At 35.1% G+C, this 18,477-nt stretch overlaps 1 protein-coding gene across 1 annotated transcript in view; it reads left to right on the top strand.

The window, feature by feature from the left end:
- The window catches only part of LOC150108245 (clotting factor C-like), a 368,054-nt gene that overhangs the window by 292,482 nt on the left and 57,095 nt on the right, over positions 1–18,477 (top strand). The window contains exon 14 of the mRNA XM_090415698.1: positions 14,270–14,372. Coding sequence (XP_090271824.1) covers positions 14,270–14,372 — 103 coding nt within the window. The remainder of the gene's footprint in view (positions 1–14,269; positions 14,373–18,477) is intronic.

Here is an 18,477-nt window from a genome sequence, read left to right as displayed (position 1 = left end):
TGTGAGGACCTCTGTGAAGAAAAGGTATATATGGAGCTACAAGGCTGGTGATTGTGAGAAGCTAAGGAGACAGCTTGCAGGTGTAGCATGGAATGAGGAGTTTGGTAGAAAGGAGATCAATGCTGCTTGGGTGATATTGAAGAACTATCTAGTAGATCAATGTCTAAATGTATTCCAACGATCAGAAAGTTAAATAAGGTAGGTGTGATTAAGCATGTGATACAGAGGAAAAAAGCATTATGGAAACAACATAAGAGGATTACCAAAAACAGGCAAGAATGGAGACTTGGTTGGTAAGGGTTGCAAAAATGAAGTATCAGCAGCAGTTAACTAATGAAGCCAAAAGAATCCTAGAGAGCTCTTTCAATATGTAGCCATCAAAAAAAAAAGAATGATTATGAAAGGATGGAGAAAATGGTATAAAGACAACTGCTGCAGAGGATATAGTTGAGATATTTAATAAGCAGTTCATAAAAGTCTTTCATTCTTGTGAATGTGACATCATGGAGAGTTTGAGAGCAGTTGATGATGATGCAGAGAGACTGACATTTAGTGAGCAAGAGGCATATGGGAAATTGAGCAAACTTGATTTTAATAAGGCTGTGGAACTTTATAATATATCACCACAATGTGCCAGGGTCATTCCTGGGTCAAGTTCCAAAGGAGAAGAAGGAAGGAAGGAAGACAAGATTGTGCTGCTTCATAAGGGAAGTGACAGAACTCAAGCATCAGTTGTTGTGGTTCAAGTGCACAAAGATACACAGCAGTATACTTCGATTTTGCAAAGGCTTTTGATAGATTACCACATGATAAGCTGGTAGTCAAACTAGAGGATGGGATTGGATATCGGACTAGTGCATTGGATTAGAGATTGGCTATCTGATAGGTATCAGGAAGTTGTGTATAGGGAAGCAATATCTCAGAAGAGGAAACTCACTAGTGGTGTACCCCAGGGGTCTGTTTTTTGGCTATTGGTGTTTAACCTGTATGTTAATGATATTGGAGAAGATTTGGATGGGGATATTCAGTTGTTTGCAAATGATGCAAAGTTGGGATGAACTATGATGACTATAGCAGTTATTGTGGCTTTACAAGAAGATTTGAATAAACTGAGTGAATGGTCACAGGAGTGGGGATGCCAGTTCAAGGTAGCAAAATGTGAGGTTTTAAAATTTCGGAAACAAAGATGGGATGTAGAATTTATGCTTGGTGGAAATATATTTTGGAAGTGGAGGAAATAAGAGATCTTGGGGTGATGGTGGATAAGGATCTAAAATTTAGAGGACACATTGCCAATTTATATAAATAAGGAGATTCTTTTTCCATTGTATAAAGCTCTGATTAAGGGCCTTATACAATGGAAAGCCACACATGGACCACTCTGCACAGATTTGGTCACCCAGTTTTCAAAAGGATGAAGAGGTATTGAAAAGGGGTCTAGAGGCAATTAACTAATGTAGTTTATGATCTCTGGAATGTTGAATATGAGGAAAAGTTGTGAAGATGCAATTTACAGAGTCTTGTGGATAGGAGGAAGAGGTGGGGGGGTGATATGATAAAGATATATAGTTTATAAGTGGTTGTTATAGGATCAATGTTGAAGTAGTTTTTCATAAAATGGTGGGAGATCAGTGGTGAACAAGTGGTTCATCCCTGGAAGCTGTATAATGAGGTTGTGAACAAGGAAGTAGGTTTTTTGCATGCAGAGTTGTGAATGATTGGAATGCATTGCGTTAGAATGTGGTGTCTGCAGAGACAAGAGAAGGAATAAAGATTGGAGGTAGACAGATATTTGCAATACGATATGCAGATGACAAGGCATTATTATCAAATACTGAAACAGGACTACAACATCTGTTGAACAGATGTTGTAGTCCATTTATCATCCTCCTTGGTCTCAAATTATGGAATGAAATTCAAAGGTAATGAAAAAAAAAACAAAGGTAATGAAAGTAGCAAGGAAAGAGGCAAATATGGATATCAGACTAAATGGGGAAAAATTGAATCAAGTAAAGACATTTAAATATCTAGGAAGTGTGATTAGCAGTGATGGAAGATGTAAAAGTGACATAAAAGCAAGAATAGCGATGGGAAGAGATGCCTTGAATAGAAAATGGAATTTATTCAGAAGTAAAATGGATAGAAACCTAAAGAAAAGACTAATAAAATGTTATGTGTGGAGTGTTGCCCTCTATGCAGCTGAAACTTGGACATTGAAGAAAGAAGAAATTAAGATTTTGGAAAGCTTTGAGATGTGGATTTGGAGAATGATGAAACAAATCAAATGGACAAATAAAATAACTAATGAAGAGGTCTTAAAAAGAGTAGAAGAAGAAAGAAGTCTATTAAAGAGGATAAAAAGAAGAAAGGGAAACTGGATCGAACATATTCTGAGAGGAAATGGAATCATCAGTGATGCCATCGAAGGAAAAATAGATGGAAAAAGACCCAGAGGAAGAGTAAGGAAAACAATGCTAGATGACATGCTGAATGGATACAGGTACACACCTTTGAAAGAGAAGGCTCAGAACAGAAGAGAGTGGAAGGAAAGTTTTTGCTACTAAAGAGAAGAACCTGCTCATTTGCAGAATACTTAAGAAGAGAAGAGAAGGCAAGGTATGACGAGCTGTGTGTATGACAAAGGGATCACCTAGATGAATCTTTGATTCCATAGGGTCTTAGGATAATAATAATAATTTTGCCTTGTAATTTAAAGCCTCAGTCTTATCACTTGCTTTGTGAAGTGTCACAATTTTATTTTATTTTTTCTCCGCTCCTTTGGGACTCTCTTCCATTGCAAGATTTATGTTAAACAAGTATGTCAAGAATTCCATAAACATCACATATCCGGGTCCACAATCAACATCTAATTAAATTTTTCATCCTTTCTGCCTCTACCTCACATCATAAGAGAAGTAGTGACAATGGTGCCTCAAAGTACTGCCATTATTTTCTCCTTGCATTTTCCTCTTGTATAGGCATAACTTCCTGGCTGTTATCAATAGCACTCCCCCTTTCTTTTTTTTTTTCTCTTCCTGCCAACATGAAAAACATCATACTGTCCATCTATGTTTTAGTCAGGTTGTCATTTTCATCTAACTGTGTTTTACTTATTTCAACAATTTTCTGGCAAATAAACTAAGACAATGATTTCATCTCCCTTATTTCTGGTATTTCTAGGATTCATAAACAAATACATCAATTCATTTTTGTATCTATAACCAATCCTGCCATAGTGTCTCTTCATTGTGACTACTCAACATCTGCCCTTTGCTGTTCCCATGTACTATCAACACCCATCCCATATTTTCTCCATACCTATTACCTTGCATCTCAGGCCATTCTATTCCTATGTTGACTACCCCCTTTCACAGATTCACTACAGTTTTTAGCACCACCTTTCTTACACCATGTGTCACTCTCCATCTAATTCAACCTGCTTTCTGTCTATCTTGCATACCTGTTCTCTCATTCTTGTTTCTCTCCTACTGCTCATCTCTCTATTTGCAAGCAATTCTCCAATCTTTCCAACTCTTCCACATTCTCTTACTTCCTCATATCTCTTGTTCACTTCTGTAATTACTTTCCACTCAAGCAACTTCTCCAGTTGACAACACCAAATTCATTCAAATTCACTTCTTACTTCTCACACAGCTTTGAGATCTTGGCTTATCACCTCAGTTCCTGATTGTCATATTTGAGCAACATGCTAAACAGTTTTCTTATCATGCTGTTATCTTTCACTCTCCTCAGTAATCTCCAGATATTCATTTTGCATTCTCCTTCTGTCCAGCCAAATGTTTTGGTTCTATTCCTCACATCAAAAGCACCAGTCAACCTGTTCATCCTCCCCACCCCCTCTGAAAAACAAACATTGTATACCTCCTCATTTACCATACTTCTCATAATAGGTATGCTAAGGAGTAAATAATCCAGGAACCTCAACTCTTGAGGCAAATTGTAAACCTTTTTTCAAGCCACTTCAGATCTCTGAATTTGTAGGATTATGGTTTCATAAAAGGTGAAGAAATTTATCTACCAGTAAAAATCAAGATATTGATTCTACATGCAAACCCCTGTGGGTGGAGTCTATATGGAGTAGTCTAGGACACTATACTTTGCCCACACTTTCTCTCTCACTAACCTCAAATCCTATCCATAGTTTTCCTGATGACAGTATACCTCATTTCTCCTCTTTAATAAACCTAGAGATGTGTCAAGATATTCCATAACCAAAGCCTTACACAACCAATCTCCTTACTATTCTCCAATGGGAAGGGGGAGGGGGAGAACAACCTAGTGAAATTTGAGTCCTACATTATTTCTTAAAGCGAGGTCTCACTTTACTTCTCCCTTACCTTTGATAATATTCAGATCTCTGGCCAAAATCAGATTTTTCTTTACTTCTCCCTTACCTTTTCTGATGCAAACACATCACATTTATCATCCTCCTTGGTCTCAAAAAATTTGGTATCCTCTTCCATTCAGGATACTAATTCTCACCTATATGACTTCTAACACTGTATAAATCCTAAATTAACTCAACCTTACATTTGGGACAGTGCACAAGAAATCACACTAAAGTTGCTTGATGAAGAAAAAGGAGTCTGCTTAATAGATGAGATTATCCATTCCTACCTTCCCTGACTGACTCACTCCAAATACTTTTCATAGGCATTCTGCTTCTTCCATATTCCTTTACCGTACTTGTATTCATGGATGCTACTCCAACCTAAAACTGACCAACATCATTTCTCTGCTTTTTCCTAAGCATGTGAATGCATGAGAAAACATTTTCTGTTTTCTCATGTATTTTTGTTTCCATTTCTGTTCTTTGGAACAAGCTTCCTCCTCACATCATTTTCTCTCAGGAATAATTTCCAGCTGTTCATTCACTCAAAGCTAAGCACATCAAGAGATTCTTTCTTTTACATTTTTGAAAATTATGGAGACAACTACCATGTTTGAGTAAAACTTTAGTTTAATATAACTAAACTTTACATTCGATGTTTCGACCTTTATATCAAGGTCATCTTCTGGAGCATATGCACTATATACAGAGAACAAGCTACACTACAATCTATCTGGTTTGTTAAAGTTACTGACCAACCGTTAAAACAATTGTTGGCCTGACCTCTAGCAAAAAAAAAATAATAAAAAATAAAAATATAAAAAAAATAGAATAGAATATACATCAACACTAGAGTCCTATTATTAATATTGCAGAATTACATTGGACACAACAACAAGTCTATGTATGTATATATATATATATATATATATGAATAAAATATAGATTTAATGACTATAAAACCGAGATAACATATAAAGATTTTAATGACAAATACTACTAGTTTCGGCATATGGCAGCCTTCTTCAGGTATTTATAAAGGAATACTAATAAACATTGAATTATTTAAACAAACTGGAAATTACAGGTACAAATTGCCTCACATAATCGATACATAAAAACGTTGTATTTTTTCAAGTTGTTCCAACTGGCGTGCCATTGTTTATTGCAATTGTGCGTGCAGGTTCACGTGAACGCCAATATTGAACAACTGCAGCATGGCTATCTGGGATGTTATAACTTAAATTGTTGTTTAAGTGGACCGGGTTCAGCAGGATTTCTCTTGATTCTACAATTTTCCTCTCAAACTCATCATCACAGCGAAAGATATTTTCTGATCTATTCCAGCAAACAGAGTGGCTTTGTTGGTTATCATTAGGATTATTTGAAAAAAGAATATGACTGGATAACGCTGTTGCATGAGATCTTTTGTAAGAGATGTCTCTCTTATGCTCTTCTATTCTTTGTTCAATAGATTTGTTTGTTTGTCCAAAGTATGGGATATTGCAATCGCACCACAATTTATATACTCCAGGGCACTTAAGGTTGTGATGGGTAGGTTTTGGATGGCTGATTAGAGAACGGATTTTAGGAAGTGTGGTGAAGAAGGTCCTGATATTATATTTTTTAAGGACTTTAGCTATTTTTTTGGAGACTGTGCTAATGTATGGAATGGAGATGCTTCCTTTAAAATTAATAGTCTCTGTTGTGCACTGCCTAGGAGGATCCAGAAGAAATTTCTTAATTGTTTTTTCAGAGTATCCATTTTGTTTAAAAATAAGAGTGAGGTGATTCATTTCTTTTTGTAGTTCATCTTGTTAAAAAATAGCTAAAGTCCTTAAAAAATATAATATCAGGACCTTCTTCACCACACTTCCTAAAATCCATTCTCTAATCAGCCATCCAAAACCTACCCATCACAACCTTAGGTACCCGGGAGTATATAAATTGTGGTGCGATTGCAATATCCCATACTTTGGACAAACAAACAAATCTATTGAACAAAGAATAGAAGAGCATAAGAGAGACATCTCTTACAAAAGATCTCATGCAACGGCGTTATCCAGTCATATTCTTTTTTCAAATAATCCTAATGATAACCAACAAAGCCACTCTGTTTGCTGGAATAGATCAGAAAATATCTTTCGCTGTGATGATGAGTTTGAGAGGAAAATTGTAGAATCAAGAGAAATCCTGCTGAACCTGGTCCACTTAAACAACAATTTAAGTTATAACATCCCAGATAGCCATGCTGCAGTTGTTCAATATTGGCGTTCACGTGAACTGGCACGCACAATTGCAATAAACAATGGCACGCCAGTTGGAACAACTTGAAAAAATACAACGTTTTTATGTATCGATTATGTGAGGCAATTTGTACCTGTAATTTCCAGTTTGTTTAAATAATTCAACGTTTATTAGTATTCCTTTATAAATACCTGAAGAAGGCTGCCATATGCCGAAACTAGTAGTATTTGTCATTAAAATCTTTATATGTTATCTCGGTTTTATAGTCATTAAATCTATATTTTATTCAAATGTACAACAACCGAGTAAAAGCTGATCACCACACATATATATATATATATATATATATGTATGTATGTATGTATGTATATATGTATGTATGTATGTAATTTATTTTTTAACTTGGGGATATTGTATATTAGAGTTACCAAGTAATTTTATAAGCGTGGTTATTTAACTCCTAATCCCAAGTATGCAAACAATTAAGTTTGTGCTTGAAACATAGTTCAAGTCTAAAGATGGTACAACACCAGGGCAACTCATTGTAAAGGTGGGTAAAGCTCTGATCACTAGTCTTAGTATTTTCTCATAATGTAAAGCACATCTCACTAAAAGATGTATACTGCAATACATTATAGGTGGGGTGGGGTCACTACCCAGACCGGTTTCAACCTTTTTTTGAGGTCCCCTCAGTGAGTAGCTAGACCCTAAATACCAAGCTTTTAGCAATACAGAGCCTTATCAACTTTACCTATAGAAGTTGCTGCAAGGTGTTTTTATTACATCTATATCTATATAAATTACATCTATATCTCTGGAGGAGATATAGATGTAATTTATTTTTTAACTTGGGGATATTGTATATTAGGGTTACCAAGTAATTTTATAAGCTTAGTTATTTAACTCCTAATCCCAAGTATGCAAACAATTAAGTTTGTGCTTGAAACATAGTTCAAGTCTAAAGATGGTACAACAGCAGGGCAACTCATTGTAAAGGTGGGTAAAGCTCTGATCACTAGTCTTAATATTTTCCCGTAATGTAAAGCACATCTTACTAAAAGATGTATACTGCAATACATTATAGGTGGGGTCACTACCCAGACCGGGTTCAACCTTTTTTTGAGGTCTCCTCAGTGAGTAGCTAGACCCTAAATACCAAGCTTTTAGCAATACAGAGCCTTATCAACTTTACCTATAGAATGCAAGGTGTTTTTATTACATCTATATCTATATAAATTACATCTATATCTCTGGAGGAGATATAGATGTAATTTATTTTTTAACTTGGGGATATTGTATATTAGGGTTACCAAGTAATTTTATAAGCTTAGTTATTTAACTCCTAATCCCAAATATGCAAACAATTAAGTTTGCGCTTAAAACATAGTTCAAGTCTAAAGATGGTACAACACCAGGGCAACTCATTGTAAAGGTGAGTAAAGCTCTGATCACTAGTCTTAATATTTTCCTGTAATGTAAAGCACATCTCACTAAAAGATGTATACTGCAATACATTATAGGTGGGGTGGGGTCACTACCCAGACCGGTTTCAACCTTTTTTTGAGGTCTCCTCAGTGAGTAGCTAGACCCTAAATACCAAGCTTTTAGCAATACAGAGCCTTATCAACTAGGGTCTAGTGACCTCACCTATAATGTATTGCAATATACATCTTTTAGTGAGATGTCCTTTACATTATGGGAAAATACTAAGACTAGTGATCAGAGCTTTACCCACCTTTACAATGAGTTGCCCTGGTGTTGTACCATCTTTAGACTTGAACTATGTTTCAAGCGCAAACTTAATTGTTTGCATACTTGGGATTAGGAGTTAAATAACCAAGCTTATAAAATTACTTGGTAACCCTAATATATATATATATATACACATATATATACAACATGATTATACATGTACATCCAACCAGTTGGTATGGAAAGGGTTTCTAATACTAGCTAGAAGTTGGCTAGAGTCCTGACTTATGCTGGATCTTATGTATTAGGTAGGCTGAATGTGTGCCATCCAGATTCTTGGAATGTTCATGCCACCATTGTTGTTGATATTTGGGTGGTTTATCAGAATTTTGCAGGAAATTTAACGAAGCCTGCGAAATTCTGATAAACCACCCAAATATCAACAACAATGGTGGCATGAACATTCCAAGAATCTGGATGGCACACATTCAGCCTACCTAATATATAAGATCCAGCATAAGTCAGCACTCTAGCCAACTTCTAGCTAATATTAGAAAACCTTTCCATACCAACTGGTTGGAATGTACATGTATAATCATATTGTGAATATATGTATATATATTTACATATATATGTATATATATATATATATTTATTATCATAATTCATTTCCAAACATCTTTTTGCGAGTTTTTTAAGAAATCTTTCTGGAATTTCCTCTTCTCATATTAAAAACTCTGCAGATTTTGTTTCAAAAATCAAGGACATCAAACTTAAAAAAACAGATTTAATGGCCAGTTTCAATATTGTTTCTATCTTTACAAATGTGCCTGCTCAAGAAGTCCTTGATCTTCTCAAGAACAAATTATCTATAAAACTCTTTACTTTACTCTCCCATTGCATAAAGTAAGGATACTTCAAATATGACAATAAGATCTACTTACAAAACTCAGGTCTGGCCATGGGCAGCCCACTCTCTCCGATTCTCGCAGATATATTTCTCAACGATTTTGAAGAAAAAGCTATTAACTCCTTCCCCCTTAAACCTAAATTTTGGTATCATTATATTGATGATATTTTACTCATCTGGGAAGATGGTATCAACAACCGCAATTTATTTTTAGGCCACCTAAACAAGTGTCATGAAAAAATCTCTTTTACCTTCGAACTGGAATCCGATGACTGCCTTTCCTTTCTTGACCTAAAACTCACCAGATGTGCTGAGAGTATAAATCTCAATTTTTAGAAAACCTACTCATACTGATAGATACCTTCATGCTTCCTCCCATCACTACCCCCCACAAAAATTTGGTATTATTTCCACCTTAGCTCACCTAGCCAAATCCTTACTTACAAAAGAAGCAGAAATTGAAAATGAACTCCTTTTTCTTAAAAAAACTTTTATTAATAATGGTTTCTCTCCTAATAAAATTGACAAATTTCTTTCCCCCAGTCACTCAACTACTTCTGAAGATCCCTCTTCCCCCAGAGCATTCATCTCTTTGCCTTACATCAGCTCTCTTTCACCAAAACTGGCAAAAATTCTCAAGAAGTTTAACTTCAGAACTTGCTTTACTATGCTCCCAAAACTTCGTTCAATACTTAGTAAACCTAAAGAGAAACATCTTCCAACTCAGTTTCCAGGATTGTACAAGATTTTATGTGATTGTGGAAAGCCATACTATGGCCAGACTGCTAAATCCATCCTTCTACATTTGGAAGAACACCGTGGAGATATCTCCTACAACAGGACTAGAGCTAGCGCTCTCTCTAGCCACGTTCTCTTTTCAGTTAACTCAGACGAAGGCCGCCAACACTGTAAACTGGACTCAAACTTCTAACATCCATGTGTGCTATGATGAGCTCGAGAGAAAGATTGTCGAATCTAGAGAAATTTCTCTAGATTCTTCCCATATCAACAACAGCCTAAGTTTCAATCTCTCTCTGATGCACACGTTTCCTCTGTTCAGTATTGGCGCACTCACGACAGCACGTAGTCTACGTTTATTTGGAACTCAAGCTCGCATTTTGTTTTCAAACACGCTACTGTCTTTTGTACTTGTTCTGTTAATGAAATTTTAAGTCTCTGTAATTTTTTTATATATTTCTTGGATTGTGATACCTGAAGATGTTGATCAATTCAACGAAACTAGTAAACTAGTAGTATCTTTTCAAGTATACCATGTCATCTCTTTATCTCTTGATATCAGTCATTAAAACTTTTTAATAGTATATATACATACATGTGTGTGTGTGTGTGTGTGTGTGTGTGTGTGTGTGTGTGTGTGTGTGTGTGTGTGTGTGTGTGTGTGTGTGTGTGTGTGTGTATACATAGACTTGTTATGTCCAATGTAATAATACAACCAACAGACAATATTAATAATAGGACTCTAGCATTGATGTATATTCTATTTTATTTTATTTTTTATTTATTTATTTTTTTATTTATTTTTCACTAGAGGTCAGGCCAACAATTGTTGTAACGGTTGGTCAGTAACTTTAACAAACCAGATAGATTATAGTGTAGCTTGTTCTCTGTATATAGTGCATATGCTCCAGAAGATGACCTTGGTATAAAGGTCGAATGTAGAGTTTAGTTATATTAAACTAAAGTTTTACTCAAACATGGTAGTTGTCTCCATAATTTTCAAAAATGTACTTGGATCACCGTGCAAGCTTAAAAGAAAAGATTCTTTCTTTCCTTCTTTCTTTCTTCCTAATCACTTGTCTATATATATATATATGGCACTGTTGTGTTACTGATTTTGTGATTTCTTGATTGATGAATGAGGCTAATATACACTCCCCCCCACACACAGTAATTAATTCCCACTTGTGAGCACTTTTATATTTTCACTTTGAGTAAGCTAACAATAGTCTTACATCATTCCTAACATTCCGTCTGTATCATTGCTCAGTCACCATAATTTCCTAATGAAACCATTTATCCTGTTGGTCACTCACTTAACTAAATGAACATAACAGGCCATGTTTCAAAAAAAAAGAAATAAGAAGAAAATAAAAGATGATTAGCTGATTGCTTTTTCTTCTTCTTCATGTAGCTTCCTCAGTGAGAGGGTGCAGCACCATGTCCTTCCAGTTCTGTCTGTTGGTGGCTTTCCTTTTTGTTTCTGCATAGCCATGTGATCCTGTCCATGATCTTATATCTTCAAACCATGTCCTTAGTTTTTTATCTCTTGATCCTTTTCCCATAATTTTTCCTTCTAAAACTGTTAGTATCCTCCCTCTGTCCTACTGAACCTCTCAGTATCCTGCCAATCTCATCGTTTTTTGGATCATTTCCTGTAATAAAGATCTCTGTGTTCTCATTCTCTGTAGGGCATCTGTATTTGTCATATGTTCTGTCCATGAGATTTTCAGAGCTCTCCTATAGCACCACATTTCAAAGGCCATTATCTGTTGTCTTACTCTCTTCTTGAATATCCAGGAAGATATTCACATATGGAAGTGAAAATATCCAAATTTTCACTTCCATATGTGAAAACTGGCCACACTAATGTTCTTTTCATTCTTTTCTTTTTCTCGATACCCACAGAACTTCTGAGCAGATCTTTATTTTTCCAGAAGGCATCTTTAGCTATGACTGTTCTTATTTTTATTTCTTTATCTTGCTTTCCATCTGCAGTAAAGTAGGTGCTTAAATATTTGTATTCTGTGGTATGTTCAGTTTTCATATTGTTTATGAATATTTCTGCCTCGGATCTGTTTTGTTTTGAGATTTTCTTAATTTTCGTCTTTTTTGCATTTATATCTAATCCAAACTCTTTATCTTCTTTGATTAGTAGCTGCAGTAATTTGATTAATTTGTTTCTGTTTTATGCTATTAGAATGGTATCATCAGCATATTTAAGATTATTGTATTTTATACCATTGATACTAATCTGTATTTTTTATTTTTCAATCTTTTTCATCACTGTCTCACTATAGATATTAAATAAATTTGGTGAAATGATACAACCTTGTCTAACTCCTCTTTTTATTTTCACTTCAGAAGTCTCAGAGTTAAACAGCTGCATTTTCTGTTTGGTGTAAATCATTTTTATAATTTTAAGTACATGATCTTCTATGTCTAATTTATCTAATATATTGAACATTTTATTATGTTTATCTGGTCGAAGGCCTTCTGAAAGTATATGAAGCATATGTATATATTCCTATTTCTTTCAAGTGATCTTTCTATTAGTATTTTTAGTTCCAGGATAGCATTAATGGTTCCTATTCCTCTTCTGAAGCCTTTTTGTTGTTCACTCAATTCACCAATTAAGGCTTTTTCAATTTCTTTGTTAACAATGGTTAAAATAATTTTAGATGCATAGGTATTAGGCTCAAAGTTCTGTAATCCTCACAATTTTGTGCATCGTTTTTCTTTGAAATTGGTATGCAGATAGATGTTGTAAAAACTTCAGGTAATTTTATTGATTTTTGATTGAATTTTATAGATGTCCTGAATGGATTCCACTAAATAGTTATTATAGCCAGTCGCAGCTTTCAACAGCTCAGCCAGGATATTATCGCACCCAGGGGATTTATTATTAGGAAGATTCTTAATTATGTGTTGTATCTCCTTTCTTGTCAGTAGAGCGGTAGAGCTGATTGCTTACTTTTCTATAGATTCTCCATTGAGGACATTGATGTTTCCCATGTTCCTATCTATTTTTAAAGTGTTTGTCTTTTTGTTGCTAATTTTCATACCAAATTTGCTACAGCATTTATTCAGTTTATTTAAAGAGCACTTCAAGACTTGTATTAGATTTATTTAAAAAAATAGTATCATCTCATAAAGTAAAGGACTGAGTTTAAATTCAGTTACGATAAAGAGCCAAGAGGGTATTTTTTCCGGCAGCATAAATTAAGTTAAGGGGATAATACATCCTTCATTATTTTACAGCCGGATACAAAACTCAGAGATCGAAATCTAAGAGTTTCATGCCGAAGAACTATCGGCGAGTCCAAGCATAAGTCATCACTTGGGTAGTACAACACTATGGTAACTCATGTCAAAGGTGGCGCAAGCTTCGTCACTATCCTTAATATTTTCTCATAATGTAAAACACAGCTCCTTGGAGATGTATTACTGTTTTACATTATGAGGAGAGGTCACTACCCAGACCGGTTTCGACCTTTATTGAGGTCTCATCAGTGAGTAGGTAGACCTAGAATACCAAGGTTTAATTGAACCAAGCTTAAATATACCCCCGCTAACGAATTGCCAGACAGGTGTACCCATATATTATTATTACTACGATAAAGAGCCAAGAGGCTATTTTTTCCAGCGGCATAAATTAAGTTAAAGGGATAATATATTCCTCATTATTTTACAGCCGGATATGAAACTCAGAGATCGAAATCTAAGAGTTTCATGCCGAAGAACTATCGGCGAGTCCAAGCGTAAGTCATTACTTGGGTAGTACAACACTTTTCTACATTATGAGAAAAAAAAAACACGAGTTGCCATAGTGTTGTACTACCCAAATGCTGACTTATGCTTAGACTTGCCGATGGTTCTTCAGTGAAACTCTTAGATTTCGATCTCCGAGTTTCGTATCCGGCTGTAAAATAATGAGGGATGTATTATCCCCTTAACTTAATTTAAATTCAGTTTTTATATTCAATTTAGAAAAACACATTTGTCTGTTAAAAATGAAAAAATGCTTGCATGAGAGCATTTTTTTGGCTTGTAGATTTGGATTCACTGTCTTAATATACGTTACAATAATCTAAAGTAATTTTAGTTGGAAATGGGGAAAAAAAAGTTTTAATTTGTTTTCCATTGATATAAGGTTTATGTTGTTTATCCTTTCACATGGAAAAATACAAGAGCATAGCTTCAGTTGTTCTGAATTATTAAAACAAGGAAATTAAAATTTCTAATTTTGCACTGTAAGGAACTTGTTTTCACATAATAGAAATGTTTACTGAAAACGTCTTTCATTTATTGTGTTAAATGAACTTTTATAGTAACAGCCTGTAAGAAACTTCCCACACCAGCTTTTGGAGATATTGAATTTGTGCCGCCTGCAAAGTTTGATGCTGCTCGTCGCTCTGGTGTTTATGGTAGAAGGTATTTTTTCTTTTCTCATCTATGACCTAATTGCTTCTTTTTATGAAATAATAATTAAATAATAAATGTAATGGTATATTGTATAAGCTTACTGAATTAAACTCTGATAAGTTCTGAGAACAAAATTTATCAGAGTTTAGTGAAGAACATGTATATTATTATTATTATTATTATTACTATTAACATATGACCTCCATGGATTCAAAGGACTCATTATTGTAGGTCCATATTCTCTCATGCAAAAAAAAAAAATCATCAAATCATGTCTTAAACCCATTCACAGTTTCCACACTCACGACATTTTCAAGCAATGCATTCCACTCACCAATCACTCTCCAAACAAAGAACATGCTTCTTTCTCCCCAGCTCACACCCTCCTAATACAGCTTCCAGGGATGACCTATAATTCTGCTCTTGCCCCTCTCTCTACTCTATGAAAAATCTCTTCCACATTAATCTTGTAACAACCCCCCCACACACACACACACCAACTTATATGTCTCAATCATATCCTCCTCCTCTTCTTCTTCTACTATTCGCAAGGCTCTGTAAGTTGCATTTCCTCCTCTCCTCATATCTGACATTTCATAGACCTGACACTAACTTAATAAATCTTCTCTGAACCTCTCCAGCAACCTCATCATGAAGAAAACCATTAGATTTTCTGTGCACTGTAGTCCATATGTTATCTAATCAAAGACTGATACAAGGGAACCATAACTTCTTTGCTTCTGAATGTCAGTGTCTTCCTTATTATTGCCATAATCTGTTAGGATGTTTTTACAATTTTAGCAATGTGACACCTAAATTCAAGTCTCTGTCCACATCACTACTAGATCTCTCATCTCCTCCACCTCCTTCAAAATTTCTCCATTAATTGTATACTCTACATCCAATCTTTGCATACTTTGCAACATTAAACTGATTTCTCCACTCATTTGCATACCCACATAGTCTATTCAGACCCTTCTGCAAGGCCACAATATGCTCTACTACTCTGGGCATTGATGAGTTGTGTTGCCTCCACAGTGCTTTCTTCCAGATTTCATGCTTAATCTCTTATCTGACAGCCAAAGATGAAAAGGCTAAACAAGGTAGGATTCATCCATTTTACTCCTACCTTATTTAGCCTTTTCACCTTTGGAATACACTCAGACAGTGCTGCTGTTAAACAGCTTTTGATCACCCACACAGCATCTATCTCCTTCCCGCTCAACTCCTCTTTCCATGCTATAGCTCCCAGTTGTCTCCTAAGATTTTCATAATCACAGCCTTGTAGTTCCACATATATTCCTTTTTTTATAGAAGTTCTTATAAGACTGGGCTGTAACCCAGGTGATAATTTCATGGTCATACTCACCAACTGGGGGAAGATTAGACACTCCATTCACAATCACATTCTCTGATGATATAACCAGATCTAAGACTCTTAACCCTTGTGTGCCCCCTGTTACATATTGCCTAAGATTGTTGTCCCTTAAGAACTTGAGAAATTCATTCTCCTTATTTCTTGATGCTATCTCTCCATTCTAATCAATATTGCATAATTGGAATCATTCATAATGATCATTCTTTGCTTGCTCACTAAGCCAAGTTACCTATAAATTTCTTTGTCTCCACCTTTCACATTCACTGGGCTGTAGCAGCAACCCCCTTCCCCCACCAAATATCTCATTTAATCAACTTCCACTTCACATTATACTGCTTCAGAACCACTGCAGCTTTTTCCCCTTGTATCTCAACCTTGTGCGGACATATTCCCCTGCTATCACCAGCAGCAATTCTCCCCCCTCCCTTCTTGCCTTTCCTGTCTTCATGCAAAACATCATATTTCTCCATGTCTATTCCCATCAAAATGTTATTCTTATCCAACCATGTTGGACTTATTCCAACTATTTTCAAGCATACAAACTCAGTCAATGCAACAATTTCTTCTCCCTTATTTTTGATACTCCTGGCATTCAAAAATAAGCATAACAATTCATTTCTTGGTCTATAACCAGTTTGTTAAGAGTTGCATGTTGTTTGTTAAACACATTTTCGTTAAAAATTACATTTTAACAGACATGTTAAACAAAAAAAAAAAGAGATTTGTGATTTTTGTAGTAGGAGAAAGTGTTAGATGTGTGTGGTAGAGTGCCTGCCTGTGATGAGTTCTTTGACTCCTTGGAGGTGTCACATAATAATAATAATAAATTTGTAGGTATATTATTCAGGAAACTTAATTTTTATAAAATAAAATAAAATTCATTTTATAAAATAACTTTACTTGATCTGTCTGCTTATAACAAGATAAAATGTTTTATTTTTGATTACATTTTTTGCAAGATGCTTAGGAATAATAGTGATATCAGGTATTTGAATTGTTTTTATAGATTCAGTTGATATTTATTGTATTACCTTTATGGCCAACTGACCTTGTCAATTCTTATCAATTCTTCTCCGAGGTTCCAAAAAATCATGTGCCTTGAGAAAAAAAAAATTTCCTTCCTCTCACTTTTATGCCTCATCCGAATTTCCCCGCATTCCTACCTTTAAATCAAACTTTGTGTTACACTCTTATGCAAATATTTATCTTATATAGGATGTATGAAAATGATAGTAAGGTTTTAAATACATATTGAAATCCCTGAAGTTCCTCTGTGCCATTTCTTAATCATTTTTTATTATTTCCTGAAACCAGGATGTGAGCAGTTTTTCCTATACAAAGAAATCATCTCTTCTGCTTTTTTCAGTTTATTTTAGCTATTACAGAGAGCAAGAGAATGTTTTTTTTTTCCATAATGTGGTTTTAAGCATTCAACTCTCTGTATATTAGTATTGAAGATATCTCACTTTCTTTTGAAATTACTCCATCAGGGTGATGATAGTTAGTTTTAATTTTGTTGTTGTTGTTATTATTATCCTAATAGTCACTATCGTGCCTTAATTGATTTAAATTCTCTGCTGACCCCACACTCTCGGGCAATGCATTCCAATCATTCACAACTCTCCATGCAAAAAAACCTACTTCTCACTTTCCTTGTTCACATCCTCCTTATAAATCTGCCAGGGATGACTGATTGTTCTCCCCCAATATCCCACCATTTTATGAAAAACCTCTTCAATGTTAATACTATAACAACCCCTTACCACTTGTACATCTCTATCATATCACCCCCTCTTCCTCCTATCCACTAGACTCTGTAAATTGCATCTTCGCAACCTTTCCTCATATTCAACATTCCAGAAATCAGAAACTACCTTAGTCAATTGCCTCTGGATCCTTTCCAGCATCTCTTCATCCTTTTGAAAAACAGGTGACCAAATCTGTGCACAATAGTCCGTATGTGGCTTAATCAGGGCCTTATACGATGGAATAAGAATCTTCTTATTTATACAAGTCAGTGTTGTCCAATGCATCATTACCAAAATTCGTTATGTTGTCATCACAATTGGTAATATATCCTCTAAATTTTAGATCCTTACCCACCATCACCCCAAGATCTATTTGCACTTCCTGGTATTTCCACTCCCATGCCCATTCACTTAGTCTATTCAAGTCTTCTTGTAAGGCCACAACATCTGCTCTACTCCTCATAGTTTGTCCCAACTTTGCATCATCTGCAAACACTGTACATTCCCATTCAAATCTTTCCCAGTATCATTAATATATAGGTTAAACATCAATGGCCCTAAAACAGGCACCTGAGGCACACCACTAGTGACTTTCCTCTTCTGGTTATTGCTCCCCCATACACAACTTATCAACAACTAGTTGAAAGTTTTCCATTTGTTTATACTATAAATTAAAGATGCCAAGAAATTATATTCTTGGTTTCATCCTTTATCCAAGTGAAGTAACTTCACGTCTGGGTAACTCGTATATATATATATATATATATATATATATAGGCTAATGACTTCACATCACTTGCTTTAGCATCCCATAATGCAAAGCATATATCCTTACAGACATGTATAATGCTATACATTATGGGAAGGGTTACTACCTAAATGGTTGAAGTAATATAGAAATCATATTTCAATATACAAGTAGCCAAAAGGTGTCACACCTTATTGATAAAATACTCTGGATTAGAGAAAGATGTTGAAAGTTTTTCCA

The sequence above is a fragment of the Typopeltis vanoorti genome, chromosome 3 (genome assembly GCF_054136105.1).
Source record: "Typopeltis vanoorti isolate ZY-2024b chromosome 3, IOZ_Tvanoo_1.0, whole genome shotgun sequence".
Lineage (NCBI taxonomy): Eukaryota > Metazoa > Arthropoda > Arachnida > Uropygi > Thelyphonidae > Typopeltis > Typopeltis vanoorti.
Note: the sequence above shows the minus strand (reverse complement) of the source record. Positions and strands in the feature narration are given on the sequence as shown.